At 37.9% G+C, this 17,103-nt stretch overlaps 2 protein-coding genes across 5 annotated transcripts in view; one reads left to right on the top strand and one right to left on the bottom strand.

The window, feature by feature from the left end:
* SREK1 (splicing regulatory glutamic acid and lysine rich protein 1) overlaps window positions 1–13,223 on the top strand; it is a 32,359-nt gene extending 19,136 nt beyond the window's left edge. For both annotated transcript variants that reach the window (XM_058169516.1, XM_058169515.1), the window contains 7 exons: window positions 494–624; window positions 2,772–2,880; window positions 4,584–4,703; window positions 5,061–5,636; window positions 6,354–6,449; window positions 10,429–10,570; window positions 12,632–13,223. In XM_058169516.1, coding sequence (XP_058025499.1) covers window positions 494–624; window positions 2,772–2,880; window positions 4,584–4,703; window positions 5,061–5,636; window positions 6,354–6,449; window positions 10,429–10,570; window positions 12,632–12,781 — 1,324 coding nt within the window. In that variant the 3' untranslated portion in view covers window positions 12,782–13,223. The remainder of the gene's footprint in view (window positions 1–493; window positions 625–2,771; window positions 2,881–4,583; window positions 4,704–5,060; window positions 5,637–6,353; window positions 6,450–10,428; window positions 10,571–12,631) is intronic.
* Window positions 13,224–15,042: 1,819 nt separating this feature from the next.
* LOC131191412 (interleukin-31 receptor subunit alpha-like) overlaps window positions 15,043–17,103 on the bottom strand; it is a 45,190-nt gene continuing 43,129 nt past the window's right edge. For all 3 annotated transcript variants that reach the window (XM_058169511.1, XM_058169514.1, XM_058169513.1), the window contains one exon: window positions 15,043–17,037. In XM_058169511.1, coding sequence (XP_058025494.1) covers window positions 16,720–17,037 — 318 coding nt within the window. In that variant the 3' untranslated portion in view covers window positions 15,043–16,719. The remainder of the gene's footprint in view (window positions 17,038–17,103) is intronic.

The raw sequence follows: 17,103 nt of genomic DNA, 5'->3' as shown, positions 1-17,103 counted from the left end.
AAATGTGACCAAATAAATAGGTACCACTTCGGTGTGAATGTAACAGTGTTTCATATGACTTTGGCGTATAGCCATGCTGGCCACATGACCACAGAAAAGGTCTTCAGACAACATTGGGTCCCTCGGCTAAGAAACCGAGATGAGCACCACGGTCTAGAGTTGGACACAACAGGACAGGAAAGTCTTTATCTTTACCTTTATAGGTTTTTATGTAAAATGTATCTCTGAAAGATTTAACTCCCTCTCCTTTAATCATAATATGCAAAAAAAAAAAAAAGACTGATTATTCCTCAGGGAATAATAAGATTAAAAAAACCCAGTAGTTTTATCTGTGAAATTCATTGTTTTGCAGTCTAGTCCAAACCATTTGTGAGCTAATAAATAACAAGAATCCATTTTCTACTCGATGGCACAAAAAAAAAAAAAAATGCTAGACTGAAACATATGCATACATGCAGTGAAATAACTCAATACAATCTGTGGTTTAATTTAGAATAAACCACTCCAATAATGCAATAGTGAAGCCACCTGAAATGACACCACAAGCTGCTGCAAAGGAGTTGGAGGAAGTGATGAAGAGAGTACGGGAAGCTCAGTCTTTTATATCAGCTGCTATTGAGCCAGGTAGGCTTCTCCTTGCCCTGCATTTCCACTCGGGTAACTCCTGGCATGTATGTTTGATGGAGCATTTTTTTCTTCTAGGAAACAGGGAGAGGCTATCCTGGGCAGAATTCTTTGATGGACTCATTAATTTTGATGAGTGGTTTAGTACTTTATAGTCAAGAATGTGCAGTTAAGGTACCTGATAGCACTGCTTTTTTATGTCAAACTATTGAATAATTTTTAATAGTTTTTTTTTTTAAAAGTACTGTTTGTTGGCCCAACTCCTCACAGCTTTCCAATAATCTTTCATTTTGTGGTCTCCTTAATTTTTCTTTCAGGTTTTTCATTCTTCTTACTGCCTGACCTGTTTCTCTTGTTTTTTCCTTCTTTTTGGACTTCCTTCTCTTTATGGTTTGCAGCTTCATTATTTTGCATTGATGTACCATATTTTTCAGACTATAAGATTCTCTGGACTATAAGACGCACATTAGCTTTAGAGGAGGAAAAAAAAATCTGCCGCTGCTTCCCAGCAATTTGCCTCCTTGCAGCAAACAGCCTGGTCAGCTTCAGCACAGCCTGATTTAGAACAAGCAGCTGATTGGCAGTTGGATCGGCCTCCCGGAATACTGCCGATCAGCTGTTCCAGGCTGCAGGGATTGCCGCCGAAAAGCAGTGCCAATTGGCGGTGATGGGAACAGGTTGAAAATGGGATGCGCTGAGGCGGAAAATGGGGCATGCGGAGGCGGCGATGGGTGGCGGCAAGCCCCACAGCCTGGAACAGCTGATCGGTGGTATTCTGGGAGGCCGATCAAACCGCTAATCAGCTGCTCATGCTAAATCAGGCTGTGCTGAAGCTGACCAGGCTATTTGTTGTTTGCTGCAAGGAGATAAATTACTGGGAGGCAGAGGCCAAAGGGTTGGGGCTGGCGGATGGGTGGGGCTTCAGCAATATTTGCTTTATAAGTCGCACAGACATTTCCACCCACTTTTGGGGGGAGGAAGTGCGTTTTATAGCCCGAAAAATACGGTATAACTTTTCTTGGGAGCATCGGTGTTTTGTTTGACTGCAGATGAGTAACATGCTCAGTTGCTCTGCTTTTTTACTTTCAGGTATTGGTATGTAAAGGACACTTCTAAATTTATTGAAGTAGTTGTAATACCCAGAATCATTAGGAAATTATGGTAATTAGGAAAAAGGTCAAAACTAGCAGCATTGGACTGGGAAGACTGCACCTGAACTGCTAACATAATCCAGGCAGTTAAAATTAATTATTTACCACAACATCAGAAGACAACTGACAGGCAAAGTCTAGAGAGAACTTGATTTTGTAATGAAAATTACTGAAGCAGTTGGCAGATTATTCAAGAAACAAATATCAGACCATGAAATTTTCTTAGGTACCTTACAAAGAAAAATAAACTGACCTTTAGCACTCTTGTTTTCCTTATTTGAATGATATGTGATTACTTTTAGAAATGAAAGAAAACATAATACAGATTATCTTGGTAGGTTTTTTTTTTGATATGGCTAACATCTAGTCAGTCTATTTTCAATAAACAATGTAAAAAAAAATCAGTGACCTTAAACACCATAGCTATTTATCTATGTTTGTAGAATATTAAAGGATATATATTATGAATCAGTCTATCATTTCATTTCATGTTGTTATAAAAACGGAATGAACACATTTTTATTTTCTTGACTCTGGTTCTAGAATTATTGCCTTATTGGTTGAGTCCATTATGTTCTTAAATATTTGAGGATTAACTACTTAATTGTAGCAATGCTTTGACAATAAAATTCCAGTGCTATTCATGTTCATTTCTGCATAGCTTTTCAAAATTCTATCAGATTGTGTGTTTTCTGTCTGAAATCAATTTTACCAAACATGTTTTAATCTTGTGCATTGTGGCAGCAACAAATCCCATTCCTTATTTAGCTAGCTGTTTATAATTATCTGGTTTATGTGTACTGCTGCAGGATGGCTGCACTCAACGAATATATGCAATGACTTTCTTGGATGTTTCTGAAGGATTTTTGCAAAGAAGGAAGATGTGCAGAGAGTAGGCCCCTTGCAATATATGTGGTACATTCCACTTGTGCCAGATTGTTAGCTGGGATCTTTAAATATTCTGAGCTTACACTGCAAAGTCGTTTTTTCTCTCAGAGTCTGGAAAGAGCAGTGAAAGAAAAGATGGTCGATCGCGTTCCCATTCACGTTCAGAATCCAGATCTAGTTCAAAATCTCGAAGGAAAAGATCACAGTCAAAACGCAGGTAAGTCTTCTGCTTAAAGCTTCTCTGAGATCTGTAGTGAATTTGTCTTCTCCTGTGTCATCTAAGGCAGGTGTCCCCATTCTCTGCCATGGCTCGTTGGGAACTGGGCCCCACAAGTGGCGGGCAAGCGCACAAAGCTTTATTTGTGCGTGTGTGGGATTGGGTTGCACACACGAAACCATTCTCTCAACTGCCACCACTTCTGCTGCTGCTGGTCCATGGAGCCAAAAAGGTTTACATTGGCAAGGGTTACAGGAATTGCTGTGATATAGCTGGACCTGTGTTTTGAGATCCTTTTGTCCAGTTTAAAAAGCTATTAAATTATGGCATGAATTTTCAGATCTTTATGCAGCCCTGAGGTGGTACCTAAATCATATTTGCATGTGAAATTTAATATTTTCACATGCAAAGCAAATATATTAACTTTCTCTTAATTTGTGGCTAAGTTAAGCTTAATGGTTTCCAAGAATAAAATTGCTAAGAATCCTGGCTTATGACAATGAGTGATAAGCTTGCAGTCCTCCTTAGACATCATTATAATATTGGGAACTGGGAACTTCGTTCTTATTCAGATTATAATTCCTTGCCTGTTGCTCGCCAATGTGCTAAGACTGCACGCACACACACAAATTGTTTCTAAAAATTCAGTCTGGTTTGAAAGTCAAATCAAAATGCACTGATTTAGATGACACATGGGACTTTCAATTTTTGGTTAAGTTAGGAGGGAGGTTCTACAAGGAGGACCAAGATGAGATTGAGCCCTTCTTTGTGCATCAGTATTTTATTTTAGTGCATTATATAGTGTGATAGTGATAATATATGCTACAGGGGGAAAAAATAGTAAAAGTGTCTCAAGATTGAAAAGTAAAATGGCTGTTGACAACCTGTGAAGTAATAATAAAATATAATGCTCTTTTAAATCCAAGAGTTCTTTAGACACAGACGTCACACACATAAGTGATATATTATGAGGAAGTTGTGTATGAGTATACCAAAATGCTTCTATTATACTATTGTTAGAAATGGTATAATGTCTTGATCCATAGCATTCATCCCAAGAAAGTGCCACATATTTAATATTCATATTTATCTCCAGCCATTTTTTTACATCCAATAATATATACTGAAATTTTTAGACCTTACTAAAAACATAAAGTATTAATGAGTAAATGTATTTCTTAAACTCGTTCCTTATCTGTGAATCCACATTCTTGCTCTTATGATTGAACTTTCTCCTGTGATGGAATAAACAGTCTAGGTTCTCTCCAAGCCTACCTGTAAGGATTTTTGCTAAAATTGGCACAATTTTATTGCATACAAATAAGCATCACAGATTAGTTTCTCTTCCCTTGGGAGTAGGAAACAAAATGGGAGGCATAGGGTGTTACAATGTATTAATGCTAAATTCAGATGCTGAATTGGCTGTAAACGTAGTTGTACTTTTGGAAGAATTTTTATAGCCCTTTTTGTAAACTGATAAAGTATAAGATTATAATAATTTGTTATCATTATTCATACAATAATTACATTTCAGTTGTCTTTTGCTTTGAAGTTGGCTTTGGAACATATTGATTGGCTTTTCATGTTGTTTAGTAATTTCTGAATGTTCTATTTTTTTAAAAAAAATGCACAATAATGCAGGCAACATAGGAAGAGAACCAGTATAATTTCTAGCATTTAGCCTCTACAATTACTTGCTACAGGAGTAGATCCCGTGAAAGATCACGTTCTAGTCAAAAGGACAGACGCAGATCCAAAAGTCCACCCAAAAAGCGTTCAAAGTCTAAAGAACGCCGAAGATCAAGAAGCAGCTCTCCTTCTCGGTGAGATTCCTATAATTAATGCTATTACATATTTTTGATATTATCACCAAACACCAAGAGGCTTAGGAGTAATCCTAAAAGTTAAATTTAATAGTATATCTTGCTATAGAATTATAATTGCATGTTATCCAGCTGTATATTTAACTGTCACCACAAATGGCATGAGGATAGAGCATAATATCATTTTCGTTTACTGATTTTTCTATCTATCTGCAGGATGCTATTTTGTAATTTGTCTGCCATCAGTAATCAGTGCATTCTGTTAAAGGACAGTTTTGGGAATTGAGTTTACTTGACTTGTGTTCTCTTACAGTGAATGTTAGGTAAGCTGAATTAATAAATATTTTCTTTTCTCAGGGAGAAGAGGAAAGAAAGCAAAGAGAGGATTAGAGAAAAAGAAAAGATTAGAGAGAGAGACAGAGATAAAGAAAAAGAAAAAGAAAAAGAAAAAGAGAAGGACAGAGTTCGAGAAAAGGATAGGGGCAGGGAAAAAGATAGAGGCAGAGAAAAGGATAGAGGGAGAGAGAGGGAGAAGACCAAGGATAGAGAGAAGGACCGAATGAAAGATAGGGATAAGGAGCGAGAAAAAGACAAAGAGAAGGAGAAAGAAAAAGAGAAGGAGAAAGCAGCAGATATGAAAAAAGATAAAAGAGAAGATTTGGACAAAGAAGTGGAAAAGGAGAGAGAGACAGAAGGAGACAAAGAGAAGGATGACAAAGAACATGTCAGAGAAAAGGAGGAAGAAAAAGAGAAAGGAAAGGAGGGAGAAAAGGACCATGAAAGAGATAAAGAAGGGGAGAAAGCAAAAGCAAAAGACAAAGAAAGAGATCGAGACAGAGACAGAGAAAGAGATGAAAAAAAGAAAAAGGAGAAGAGATCTAAAACACCCCCTAGAAGCTATAGTTCCTCAAGAAGATCACGTAGTTCTAGCAGGTTTGATTTTTTTCAAAGTTCCTCAATTCATTTTTTTAATTGAAATGGTAGTAAATTAATTGTACATTTAGTATGCATTAGTGCATCCTAAAATAATGATGAGACTTATTTGATACCTGTTGCATATTTCTGAAGGGATTAAATTAGGGCCACTTTATGAATTGATTACCATATACTTTCATGTGGTAAATTATGAAGGATTCCAGAGATAAACCTTTGGTGCTTCTAGACAAGATTTTTCTTGTGCAGATTTCTTATCCTTCTCTTGATATTTACATGAAGATCATGTATCATGCAATAAACTTCCACAAATAGCCTTATATATATTTGGTTATTCTTCAAATGAGTAAAGCTGCATTGAAAGTGTTTTGTTCTTCAAAACATACCAGATCAGCCTTTTTTTAAAAAAAAAAATTAACTGGCCTTGTGTTAGGTTTTAATGCCTTTTTGTATGAATTGTATTTGCAGGGCTATTATGCCAAATTATGGTTTAGCAAGGTGTGAATGAGTACCCGCAGCAGCTTATAGAAGGGTTTCTGTTTTTCTCTGTATGGATAAAAACAGCAATTGTTGCTTTTCAATCAAAATGTGATTGAAGATAACTTTATAGGTGAGGTTGACTGCAATTTAGGATCTACGTGAGAGAGCAACCTGAGCTTAATTAAATTAATAATACCCGGTGGACTTCCATTAATTTTTGACTAATGGATCTTACAGAGATCGAAGGAAGAGGAAGAGCCGAAGTCCTTCAAAGTCTCCCAGATCCTCCAAAATCACAAAAAGGAAATCATCTCGGTCTCCATCTCCAAGGAGGTAAGTGCATGGATTTATCATGCAGAGTTTTTGTACTGTTCAATTTCTTCTGCATTACATGCCTCTTATTAACAGCAAGTAGATTAAAGCAAAAAGAAATGTCGAACAAAGAAAAAACAGAAACATATGTCTGGCTTTTCTTCTTTGATTAAAAATTATCTTCAAGTTTTTTTTCTTTTTAGGATGTTCTAAATAATTTACCTTAAGTGTGTGTGTGTGTGTGTGTGTGTGTAGTCTCCAAACTTTGACAGTTTATAATATAAATCTCAAACCATTATTGTCCTTTTGAAATGTAGAATTCATTTTAAAAATAATTTTTAGTAGCAGTTGTTTGACTAGAAGTTAAAAAAAACTCCTTAGAAAAAAAGGCAGTGATAAACTAGTTCTTTAAAGACTGCATTTGAACTTGGCTTGAGGCAGCCTTTAGCCTAATTGTCGCTATTGGAACTTGTGGTGCAGAGCCGTGGTAGTTAGTGGTTAGAGTGCAGTACTGAAGGCTACTTCTGCTGACTGCTGATTGCCAGCAGTTTGGCAGTTCAAGTCCCAATGGCTCAAGGTTGACTCAGCCTTCCATCCTTCCGAAGACCCAGATTGTTGGGTGCGATATGCTGACTCTGTAAACCACTTAGAGAAGGCTGTAAAACGGTATATAAGTCTAAGTGCTATTGCTATTGCTATCCTAAAAGGATTATTAAGGTGCAGGATTTTTTAGTTTGATGGATACACTTTATATATACTGTTTTTTACTGCTGTTGTAAGCTGCCCATAGTTTTTTAAGATGGCCAGCCATACAAATCTTTTAAATAAATAAATAAATAAATAAACTTTAAGATGATTTAAATAATTTTATTCGGAAAAAACTAAGGTACATTTTTAAAAAATGCTAAATTTGATGTGTAAAATATTTTTCTGTTGCTAGATATTCTTTGTTGAGTAACAATTATTTAATACAAATATTTATTTAGTCTTAACTGGGAGGTTCTTTATGTGCCAATTTTGAGAATAATTGATTATTATTTTTATCCAGTATCTTGAGTAAAATCTATAATTAGCTTCCCCATGTTTTACTGACAGAACAGGTAAGTATTTAGAAGAAACTGTTAAAATAATGTTTATGTTTTCTGTCATTAAATGTATTTTATTTATTTATTTATTTATTTATTTATTTATTTATTTATTTATTTATTTATTTATTTATTTATTATTTAAATTTTTATACCGCCCTTCTCCCGAAGGACTCAGGGCGGTTTACAGCCAGATAAAATAAACAGTACTATTACAAAATAAATACTATTAAAATACCACTAAAAAACTTATTCAATTTGGCCGCAATTAAAATTTAGCAAATAATAAAACCCATTAAAAACCCATTAAAACCCATTTAAACCCCTTAAAACCCACGAATTTAAAAACTAATCCAGTCCTGCGCAGATGAATAAATGAGTTTTAAGCTCGCGACGGAAGGTTCGGAGGTCCGGAAGTTGACGAAGTCCTGGGGAGTTCGTTCCAGAGGTGGGAGCCCCACAGAGAAGGCCCTTCCTGGGTGTCGCCAGACGACACTGTCGCTACCGACGGCACCCTGAGGAGTCCCTCTGTGAGAGCGCACGGTCGGTGAGAGGTATCCGTAGCAGTAGGCGGTCCCGTAATAACCCGCCCAATGCCATGGAGCGCTTTGAAGATGTTCACCAAAACCTTGAACCGCACCCGGAAGGCCACAGACAGCCAGTGCAGTCTGCGCAGGATAGGTGTCACACGGGAGCCACGAGGCTCCTCTATCACCCGCAGCTGCATTCTGACTAACTGAAGCCTCTGGATGCCCTTCAAGGGGAGCCCCATGTAGAGAGCATTGCAGTAATCCAGGCGAGACGTCACGAGGGCGTGAGTGACCGTGCACAGGGCATCCCGGTCTAGAAAGGGGCGCAACTGGCGCACCAGGCGAACCTGGTAAAAAGCTCTCCTGGAGACGGCTGTCAAGTGATCTTCAAAAGACAGCCGCTCATCCAGGAGGACGCCCAGGTTGCGCACCTGTTCCATCGGGGCCAATGACTCGCCCCCGACAGTCAGCCGAGGACTCAGCTGACTGTACCGAGATGCCGGCATCCACAGCCACTCTGTCTTGGAGGGATTGAGCCTGAGCCTGTTTCTCCCCATCCAGACCAGACGGCTTCCAAGCACCGGGACAACACTGATAGCTTCGTTGGGGTGGCCCGGTGTGGAAAAGTACAGCTGGGTGTCATCAGCGACAGCTGGTACCTCACACCAAGCCACTGATGATCTCACCCAGCGGCTTCATATAGATGTTGAACAGAAGGCGAGAGGATCGACCCCGCGGCACCCCACAAGTGAGGTGTCTCGAGCCGACCTCTGCCCCCTGTCAACACCGTCTGCGACCGATCGAGAGATAGGAGGAGAACCACCGATAAACGGTGCCTCCCACTCCCAATCCCTCCAACCGCGCAGCAGGATACCATGGTCGATGGTATCAAAAGCCGCTGAGAGGTCTAATAGGACCAGGGCAGAGGAGCATCCTCTATCCCTGGGCCTCCAGAGATCATCCACCAACGCGACCAAAGCCGTCTCAGTGCTGTAACCGGGCCGGAAGCCAGACTGGAACGGGTCTAGATAGTCAGTTTCATCCAGGTGCAAGGGAAACTGATATGCCACCATATTTCTACAACCTTCGCCACGAAGGAAGGTTGGAGACCGGACGATAATTACCTAAAACAGCCGGGTCCAGGAAGGCTTCTTGAGGAGGGGTCTCTTTCAAGGCGGTAGGAAAGACTCACTCAACCAAGGAAGCGATCGTAATAGCCTGGAGCCAGCCTCGTGTCACCTCCTGAGTGGCCAGTACCAGCCAGGAGGGGCACGGGTCCAGTAAACATGTGGTGGCATTCAACCTCCCCAGCAACCTGTCCATGTCCTCGGGAGCGACAGGGTCAAACTCATCCCATAAAATGTCCCCAAGACCACCCTCAGCCCTCTCACCCACGGCACTGCAATCTTGGTCTAGGCCCTCCCGGCTGAACGATTTTATCGTATAGATAACCGTTAAACTCCTCAGCACGTCCCTGCAACGGGTCATCCCGCCCCTGATGTAAGAGGGAGCGAGTCACCAAACAGGGCGGCTGGGCGGTTATCTGCCGATGCAATGAGGGAGGAGGCATAGCTACGCCTCGCTTCCTCATTGCCACTAGGTAAGCCCTAGTATAGGACTTCACTAGTGTCCGATCAGCCTCTGAACGGCTAGACCTCCAAGAACTCTCTAGGCGTCTTCTCCGCGCTTCATCCTCTCAACTCCTCGGAGAACCAAGGAGCCGGTTGGGACCCGCGCCGGGTCAGAGGTCGCAAAGGCACGACACGATCTAAGGCCCCGCCGCGCCCGCTCCCAGGCCGCAACAAGTTCCTCAGCCGAGCCGTGAGCCAGACCGTCAGGAAATGGCCCAAGCTCCGTCCGAACCCCTCCGGTCCATCAGGCGCCTGGGACGGAACCAACGTATCGGCTCCGTCTCCCTGCGGTGGTGAATGGCGGTCAGAAAGTCCAGGCGAAGAAGAGAGTGATCTGACCATGACAAAGGTTCAATGACTATTTCCTTTAAGTCCAGATCTCTCAACCACTGACCAGAGACAAAAACCAGGTCCAGAGTGCCACCCCCGATGTGAGTAGGGCCATCAACTACTTGGGTCAGATCCAAGGCCGTCATGGAAGCCATGAACTCCCGAGCTGCCGTTGATGACGAGCCGGAAGATGGCAAGTTAAAATCCCTCATGACTAAAAGTCTGGGGGTCTCAACTGCCACTCCAGCCAGCACCTCCAGTGTTGGAGCAATTGGAACAAATGTATGACTTTGTTCCAATTGTTACTTGAATTCAGTATTGTTTGAGGATGTGTGACTTTGTTAATCATTCTTTAATGAACTCTGTAAGCATGAAATGAACCGTCCTAATTACATCTGTGTGTATAATATTTTTTCCAAAACAGAAGCAAGAAAGACAAAAAGACAGAGAAGGAGAGAGATGTAAGTAATGATCGAAGAAGAGAGAGGGAGAGGTCTACTTCAAAGCAAAAGAGTAGTAAAGACAAAGAGGTCAAAGAGAAATCAGATAAAACCACAATTATGAAGGTAAGCTTATTTTGATCAAGCCAAAACAATCATTGGAGAATATTTTAGGAAGACTTCTGCGCCTACTGTCTTTCGTTGGTTCTTTGGATACCTCCTAAATTTTATTTAATTGCTGAAAAATTCTCTTCGAAATACCTCAGTAATTTCAGACAAGAACAAGAAGTCATAAATACCGTATTCCTTTTTAAAAAAACAAATAGTTTAGTGTGGAAGGACAAAATTTGCAGTGTTGAATTTTATTCTTTTGGAGCCTTCTCAGAAGGGTTCACTTGGTAGAACGTTGTTTCCAATAGGAAGGAAAGACAATCATTCTTAACTGCAGAAGGTGAAGTTAATCAGTTTAGTATATTTTCTAATACTATTCTGAGGTTAATAATAAAATAAACAATATGTGTATGTTATAAATTATCTTGAGTAGTATTTCTACAAGAAGGACCTAGGTTAAATAGCAATTTTGTATTGAATTTTAAATATTCTTCCGTATCTTACTGAATTGTTGTCAAGTAACAGTTCATGGAAGATTGTGCCCACCTATTTTCCTGCCCTCCCCTATTGTTGAAAGGCGTTTTTTTACTGCAAACTATTCTTTATTGAAAATGTCATAATTTCTCTTTGCTGGGCAGAATGCTCTTGAGTCAAATGAACATGGAAATAAATTTCCCCCACCCCCTTCTCTGCTTAGTGTAGAACTCACATTTTGCACAACAAAAGGGTTGCTTTTGGACCAGGAGAAACATTGATCTTTTCTCAGGAGCTGCAGAAGTGGTTTTGCAAGTTTTGCAAAATTAGGGATGAATTTCTCATAGAAGTTAGCAAGACCTAGACTAGAGAATGCTGCAATCTTTTCCATTATGAGGGAGTGGAGATACACAATAGAATAGACTGCATCTTTGCTGGATCCATTTGAATGATTTCTGGATATTCTATAACCCAAGTCAGATTGAATGTGCATTTTTCTAATTTAGCAAAGAGCTTATTGTCTCACAATTTTTGCAATATATTTCTCACATGAGTTACATGCAAGCAGATCCCTGTTCAGAATAAACCAAGAGGTCATTCACCAATAGACAATAATGTCTGCAGAAATGTTTGTGAAGCTACAGAAAAAACTTCAGAATAAGACTTGAAACCAGGCTGAAAGACATCACTGTGTATTCAAACCTTCCATACCTTGTATCAAAAGCTGATAAATATTCAAGCCCTTCTTTCATTCTGATTAGATTGTAACTACTTCTCAACTCTAGTTTTGTAAAAATGGATGCTTTTAGTAACTGATCTAGTAGATCTGAGATACGTGGGAGTGGATAATAGTGTCTAATTATTACTTTGTTCAGGTCCTTGTAATCATGAATTGTGTGCATTTGGGTTCCTTCCTTTCCATTTAGATTGACTATTGTTCTTTTTTGTCCCAAAGGTGCTTTTTCCAAATGGTTTGCTTCTCATCCAAGAAGCTTCTTCAGTTCTAGCTCAGTTCCTCAGTTCTACAATTAATATAGTAACTAAATTGCAAAACAAATGTTATCCATTTAAATTCAACAAAAACACAATATAACAACTCCATGTTTAAGCCAGGTTTATTCTATCTCTTGCCTTAGTCCCTAAATGTATATATTAAAAACTATTGTTTTTAAAAGATTCCTGAATTCTAGAATATGGCTCTTTCACTTGCTGGAAGATAATTTTGCATTCAGGTTAATTTCACATGCAGCAGGTTTAGATAGTTAATTGGTGCTGGCTAATGATTAATATAGGAATAGAAGAAACTAATTGTTGCAGAACTAATATCAATAGAAAGATATAAGGCATTTAAAAATAAGTTATTTCAGAAGTTTCAGTTTTTATCAGATGTATTTATTTTTTAGGTTTATATCCTTTCCTCAGGTGCTTCGTATGGTTTACATGGAGATTATTATTATTATTTTCATTTTTATACACTGTTTTAAAATTCTAATTTTGGAGTGCATGAGAGGGACCATGCATGCCCTCAAAAAATCAGTTAGATAAATTTGTTGTATATTTTTTATTTATTGCCTTTTAAATATTTTTTCTTTATTTACAAAGGATAAAGATTTCAGTAAAGAGAATCAAAATTCTGAAATCAATAAAGCAGCAGAGGAAGAGGAGACAACAATTGCAGCAGAAATTGAACAACAGAATGGGAACTGCCAACCAAATGAAGAAACAATCTCAATTAAAACTGAAGATGTGTAGAATGTTGAATGGACATTTGACCAATTTTGCAAAAGAAATACAAAACTTTTTGTCTGATCTCCAAAATACATCAAAAGAGGATAAAAAAATATTAAGCAATCAACTGGACATAGCAAATTCTGCTAGCAGCAATTTCAGTCTTGGTGGTTTGGTCAGCTTGAGGACTGACAAGAAGCAGGACTGACCAATAGGATATGCTGTGACAAAAGCAAACAGCAATGGTCAAATCTTCCAAAATAAATGTATTTCATTGATAATAAAATACTAGGTGGTTGCAGCCTGTACTATCCTGAAAAGCTACCAAGGGGATGCATTTGGAAGTTGTTAAAATATTTGTAGATTGATAAATTTTGTTTTTCTTATGGTTTTAAAACTAAACTCCATGTGATATGTTTTGATGATGTGCTTGAAAATGGTGCAGAAATAAACATACTTCCCTTGATGTTGTAAATTACAAGTGATGAAAAGTTTTAACCTAACAGTTTTCCCATTGTGTTTATGCCCACCAAGGCAAGTGAAGATTCTTCCTCTGTTGTTTGTGACTTTCTTTTTATATTTTTAAAAACACTTTACAACCTAAGTCTAAAATTCTTCTCTTAACTAGTAGTTGATCAATGCATGCTAATGTTCTGATTCTAAAAAGAAGATCCATATTTATACTAGAGTTCCATTCTTCCAATTATAAGCACATCTATGTAGTAATTCCAAACAACTGACTTTGTCTTGAGTTGTGTTACAGGGTGCCTAGTCACTTGCAAATAGAACAAACAGAAAGATGGATTTTTACTTTTCAATGGAGTTATAGAGCACAAGCTGATGCTTTAGTGCCTTTGACACAGAGAATAGTGATTTCTAGTAACGAGTTTTTTTAAAAAAATTCTCTGTTTGAGTTGCTCTTTTTGATGATTCTATCACCCAGTAGGCAAGCATTTGAAAGATGTCAGTCATATCAACCATTAGTTATTTGAAATAATTTGAAGATCTCTTGATTTCAAGTAAAAAAACAACAACCCTACCTAATCTAATTGCTGTCTAGGGACCATTAAAAGGTGGGCATGATCCAGTTAATCCATACATCTTCCAGATCATATATTGAACCAGGGAGTTGACTAGTGCTAAATAAAAGTGATTTACTTCTCAACAGGACTGGAACATAGAAAACTCCCTTTAAAAGCATGTATCTTAAGGGCTAAATGTAAGAGGTTATCTCTATACTTCCTATCACAAGTAAAGAAATAATTAAGATTACTGTTCGGTTTGATAAAGATCTGGGGGAAAAAAGCATATAATGAGTGCCACTAATTCTGGCCTCATTGTAGCCTTTTAAATTTAAAGCAAAAGGTTGTACTGTAAAATCAAGAACTATTTGAATAAAATGTAATACAATCATATGGCCTTATAGCACTGAAAAAGAGGTATGAAAAGCCAAATAGTCATATAGCTTTCAGTTTGTGTTCTCAATATTTCTGTTTACGGACAGATAGTGAGTATTTATGATAAAGTGAAAGCTATAAGATAATAGAGCCCTTAGATTGTGACACTGCTTTAGTAGTGCATTGTTGGGTGAGGTGGTTTTCTGTTTTTGTTTTTTGTTACAGTCTAAAGTTTTTTTCTTTGAAAAACCTTTAGTGAATGCTTTACCATGTAAAGTATGGACAGTAATTTTGTGATGTTTATGCCACATGAAGTTGGCTCGCAAACAGCTTATTCTGATAAAGCAATGACAAACCTCATGCTTCTTGAAGGACTGAAAGATTGTGTCTTGGAACAGCAGCTGTTATATTTATGTTGTGTAAGTAGCATAGAGCAAAGATTGTATACTTGCTATCTTTGGTACCATCACTAATAAATTTTAGTATTTTAGAGGGAAGTACTTTTGATTTGCTTTCTTAAAAAATGCCTTGAAGTTGATTATCATTTACTACAATAGCTGCATTTTGTTATGTGGATACTTCGGTTTGCGTTGGTACATAGCAAAGTATAAAAGATTGAACACAGAGGAGATACGTATTAAAAGTTTATAACTTTTTAGTATAAAGTAATGGTCAGTATTTTATGTTCCTCAAATGTTCCAATTTTTTTTTTTCATATATTGCCAAAGATGGTATCACTTTAATTTACAAGCAGAGGCTGAGATGGTTACAGTTGGCCTAGTGAGTCTTTCATTAGGATCAATTTAAAATTAGTTAATGTAGTAGCTGAATAGGTTAAGGTCGTGTGAGTCTACAATAAAATCCCTGTTGAAATTGCATCAGATCATTGAGACCCTTTTTTTGTTTCTGTGTAGTTTCACAGGAATACATAAACATTTCCTTATGCAAAATATTGCACCAAATTGAAGAATACTGTAGCCAATGTTTGCATGATTCTTTTCTTCTATAGTTTTTCCTGAGGGCTCGGGTTCCTCCCATAGATTTTGAACACTTAACATTGCAATTGTGGGAGGGGGATGGTGGAAATAGGAAGATGTAGAGCAAAGAAGAGGAAGAGAAAGACTACAGACTACCTTACAGAACTCTGGGAACAATTGTAAAACAAACCCCAAAAGCATACAAATTTATTTCAATGTGACAAAAAAAGTCTTCTATAATACAGTATAATGCTGTCAGTTCAAAACAGATAAATTCTCAAGTTGAATTTACTTTTTTAAAATTTCCACAAAATTGTTAACGGGGACACACAGCCTATCTTTCTGCCTTATGTATTATAACCACAAATGTTTAGATCAAGGTTGTAGAATAATCTGTCTTTAATGTCAGATACAGACTTTGGAGAGAACAAGGATTGTACAATGGGTGGGTATGATGACCCTGTTGTCCACCATAGCATCATGTATAAATGTGGGAAGAGCTGCTATCTGCACAGGTGCCAAAGAAGCTGACTGCTAAATGTTGCTGACAAGGCATTGGGAATAGAAGGTAATTTTAGATCCTTATAGGACTTTGAAATATGTTAGAACAATTAAGCTGGGGGTTTACCTTACACTTCCAAGAGTTCTAGCAATGTAAATAATTTGGAAGTAACTTATTCCACACTACCATAAAAGATAAAGTCATAACACAACAGAAGGGTAGGGGAGTTAAACTGGAAAACATGAAAGATACTGTTATTTGTTTTAATTTCCACTGCCTTACCACACATTCTGCTATCAAGCCACTTCCAAATAGCATGAATTCTTGTGATTGGTAAATATTAACTTCTAAGTGACAGTATGGTCCATTGCAAAAATATTAATAAAGGTATTTGATATATTTCTGTTAGCATTTGTTTACCGTCATATAAGGTAATAGAGGGATCAAAAGCAAAGTAGCCTTTATTTCAGACTACTGTTATGTTAATTGAAGAAATTGTTTCAAGCTTTGATAACTTGAATAGCACAATTTGAAAATAGGTATTTTGCTATATTGCTACAAATAGAACTGAATTATGAAAAAGATTAGGCATAAAGTACATTAGAAAAAAAACATGTGCAAAGAGTGGACCAAGATGGTGCTGATGCCTTTAAACTGTAGGGAGGGGTGGCTTCAATAGCTCACAACATCCTTCTAGAAATATAGTGCTAAATTGTTTCAAGTAAAAATCATTAGGCTTAAAAATAATTAAATTCCCATGGTAGAAATTAATATAATTGTATTGCGGAACTTAAACTCAGTTATATTTGTAATTATAATTAGATCCTTCCCAATGATATATGAAATACAATGAAATAATTTCAATAAGATTGTCTGATTAGAATCTTATCAAACAATTGCTACTTATGCCAATATGAATTCTAATTACATTTCCTCCACCTAGTGGTAAGAGGCTTTTGCTCATATTTTGATACACTTTCTGAGAATTGGCTTACTGCCTGAACCATCATCGGTTTTACCTCACAGGATCTCAAGAACAGCAAGATACCAGTGATTCTTTTTGCTTCCTGAGGTTTTGGACAACTGTTAGAGATGGACCGTTTTCATAGGCAGATTCTCTGAAAGCTTCTGCATGGCTTTGTGACTGAATTCCATACCAATATAATCAAGGTGAAGGCCTGCCTTCGCCTTCTCACTGGTGTTTACTCTGTTATGAGGCTTGGGAAATGTTACTTCCTTTTCCCTTACAACTGCTTCAGAATACTCGGTGGAAATTCTCCCAGTTGCTGGACTTGTTGGAGGAAATGCCTCCAAATCATCCTTTATCACATAAAGCTTATCGCCTTCGTTCTGTGGTGGTGCTGCTGAAGGAAGCAACGGTTGTAAGCTGGGTCTCAGGAGAGCCTGTATATACAATGAAGTGGGGAAAAGAATAACTTGTCACTATTCAAACAACATATGAAGCCACAA

This window comes from Ahaetulla prasina, chromosome 2 (assembly GCF_028640845.1).
Source record: "Ahaetulla prasina isolate Xishuangbanna chromosome 2, ASM2864084v1, whole genome shotgun sequence".
Taxonomy (NCBI): Eukaryota; Metazoa; Chordata; class Lepidosauria; order Squamata; family Colubridae; genus Ahaetulla; species Ahaetulla prasina.
This window is presented reverse-complemented; position numbering and strand designations above follow the sequence as displayed.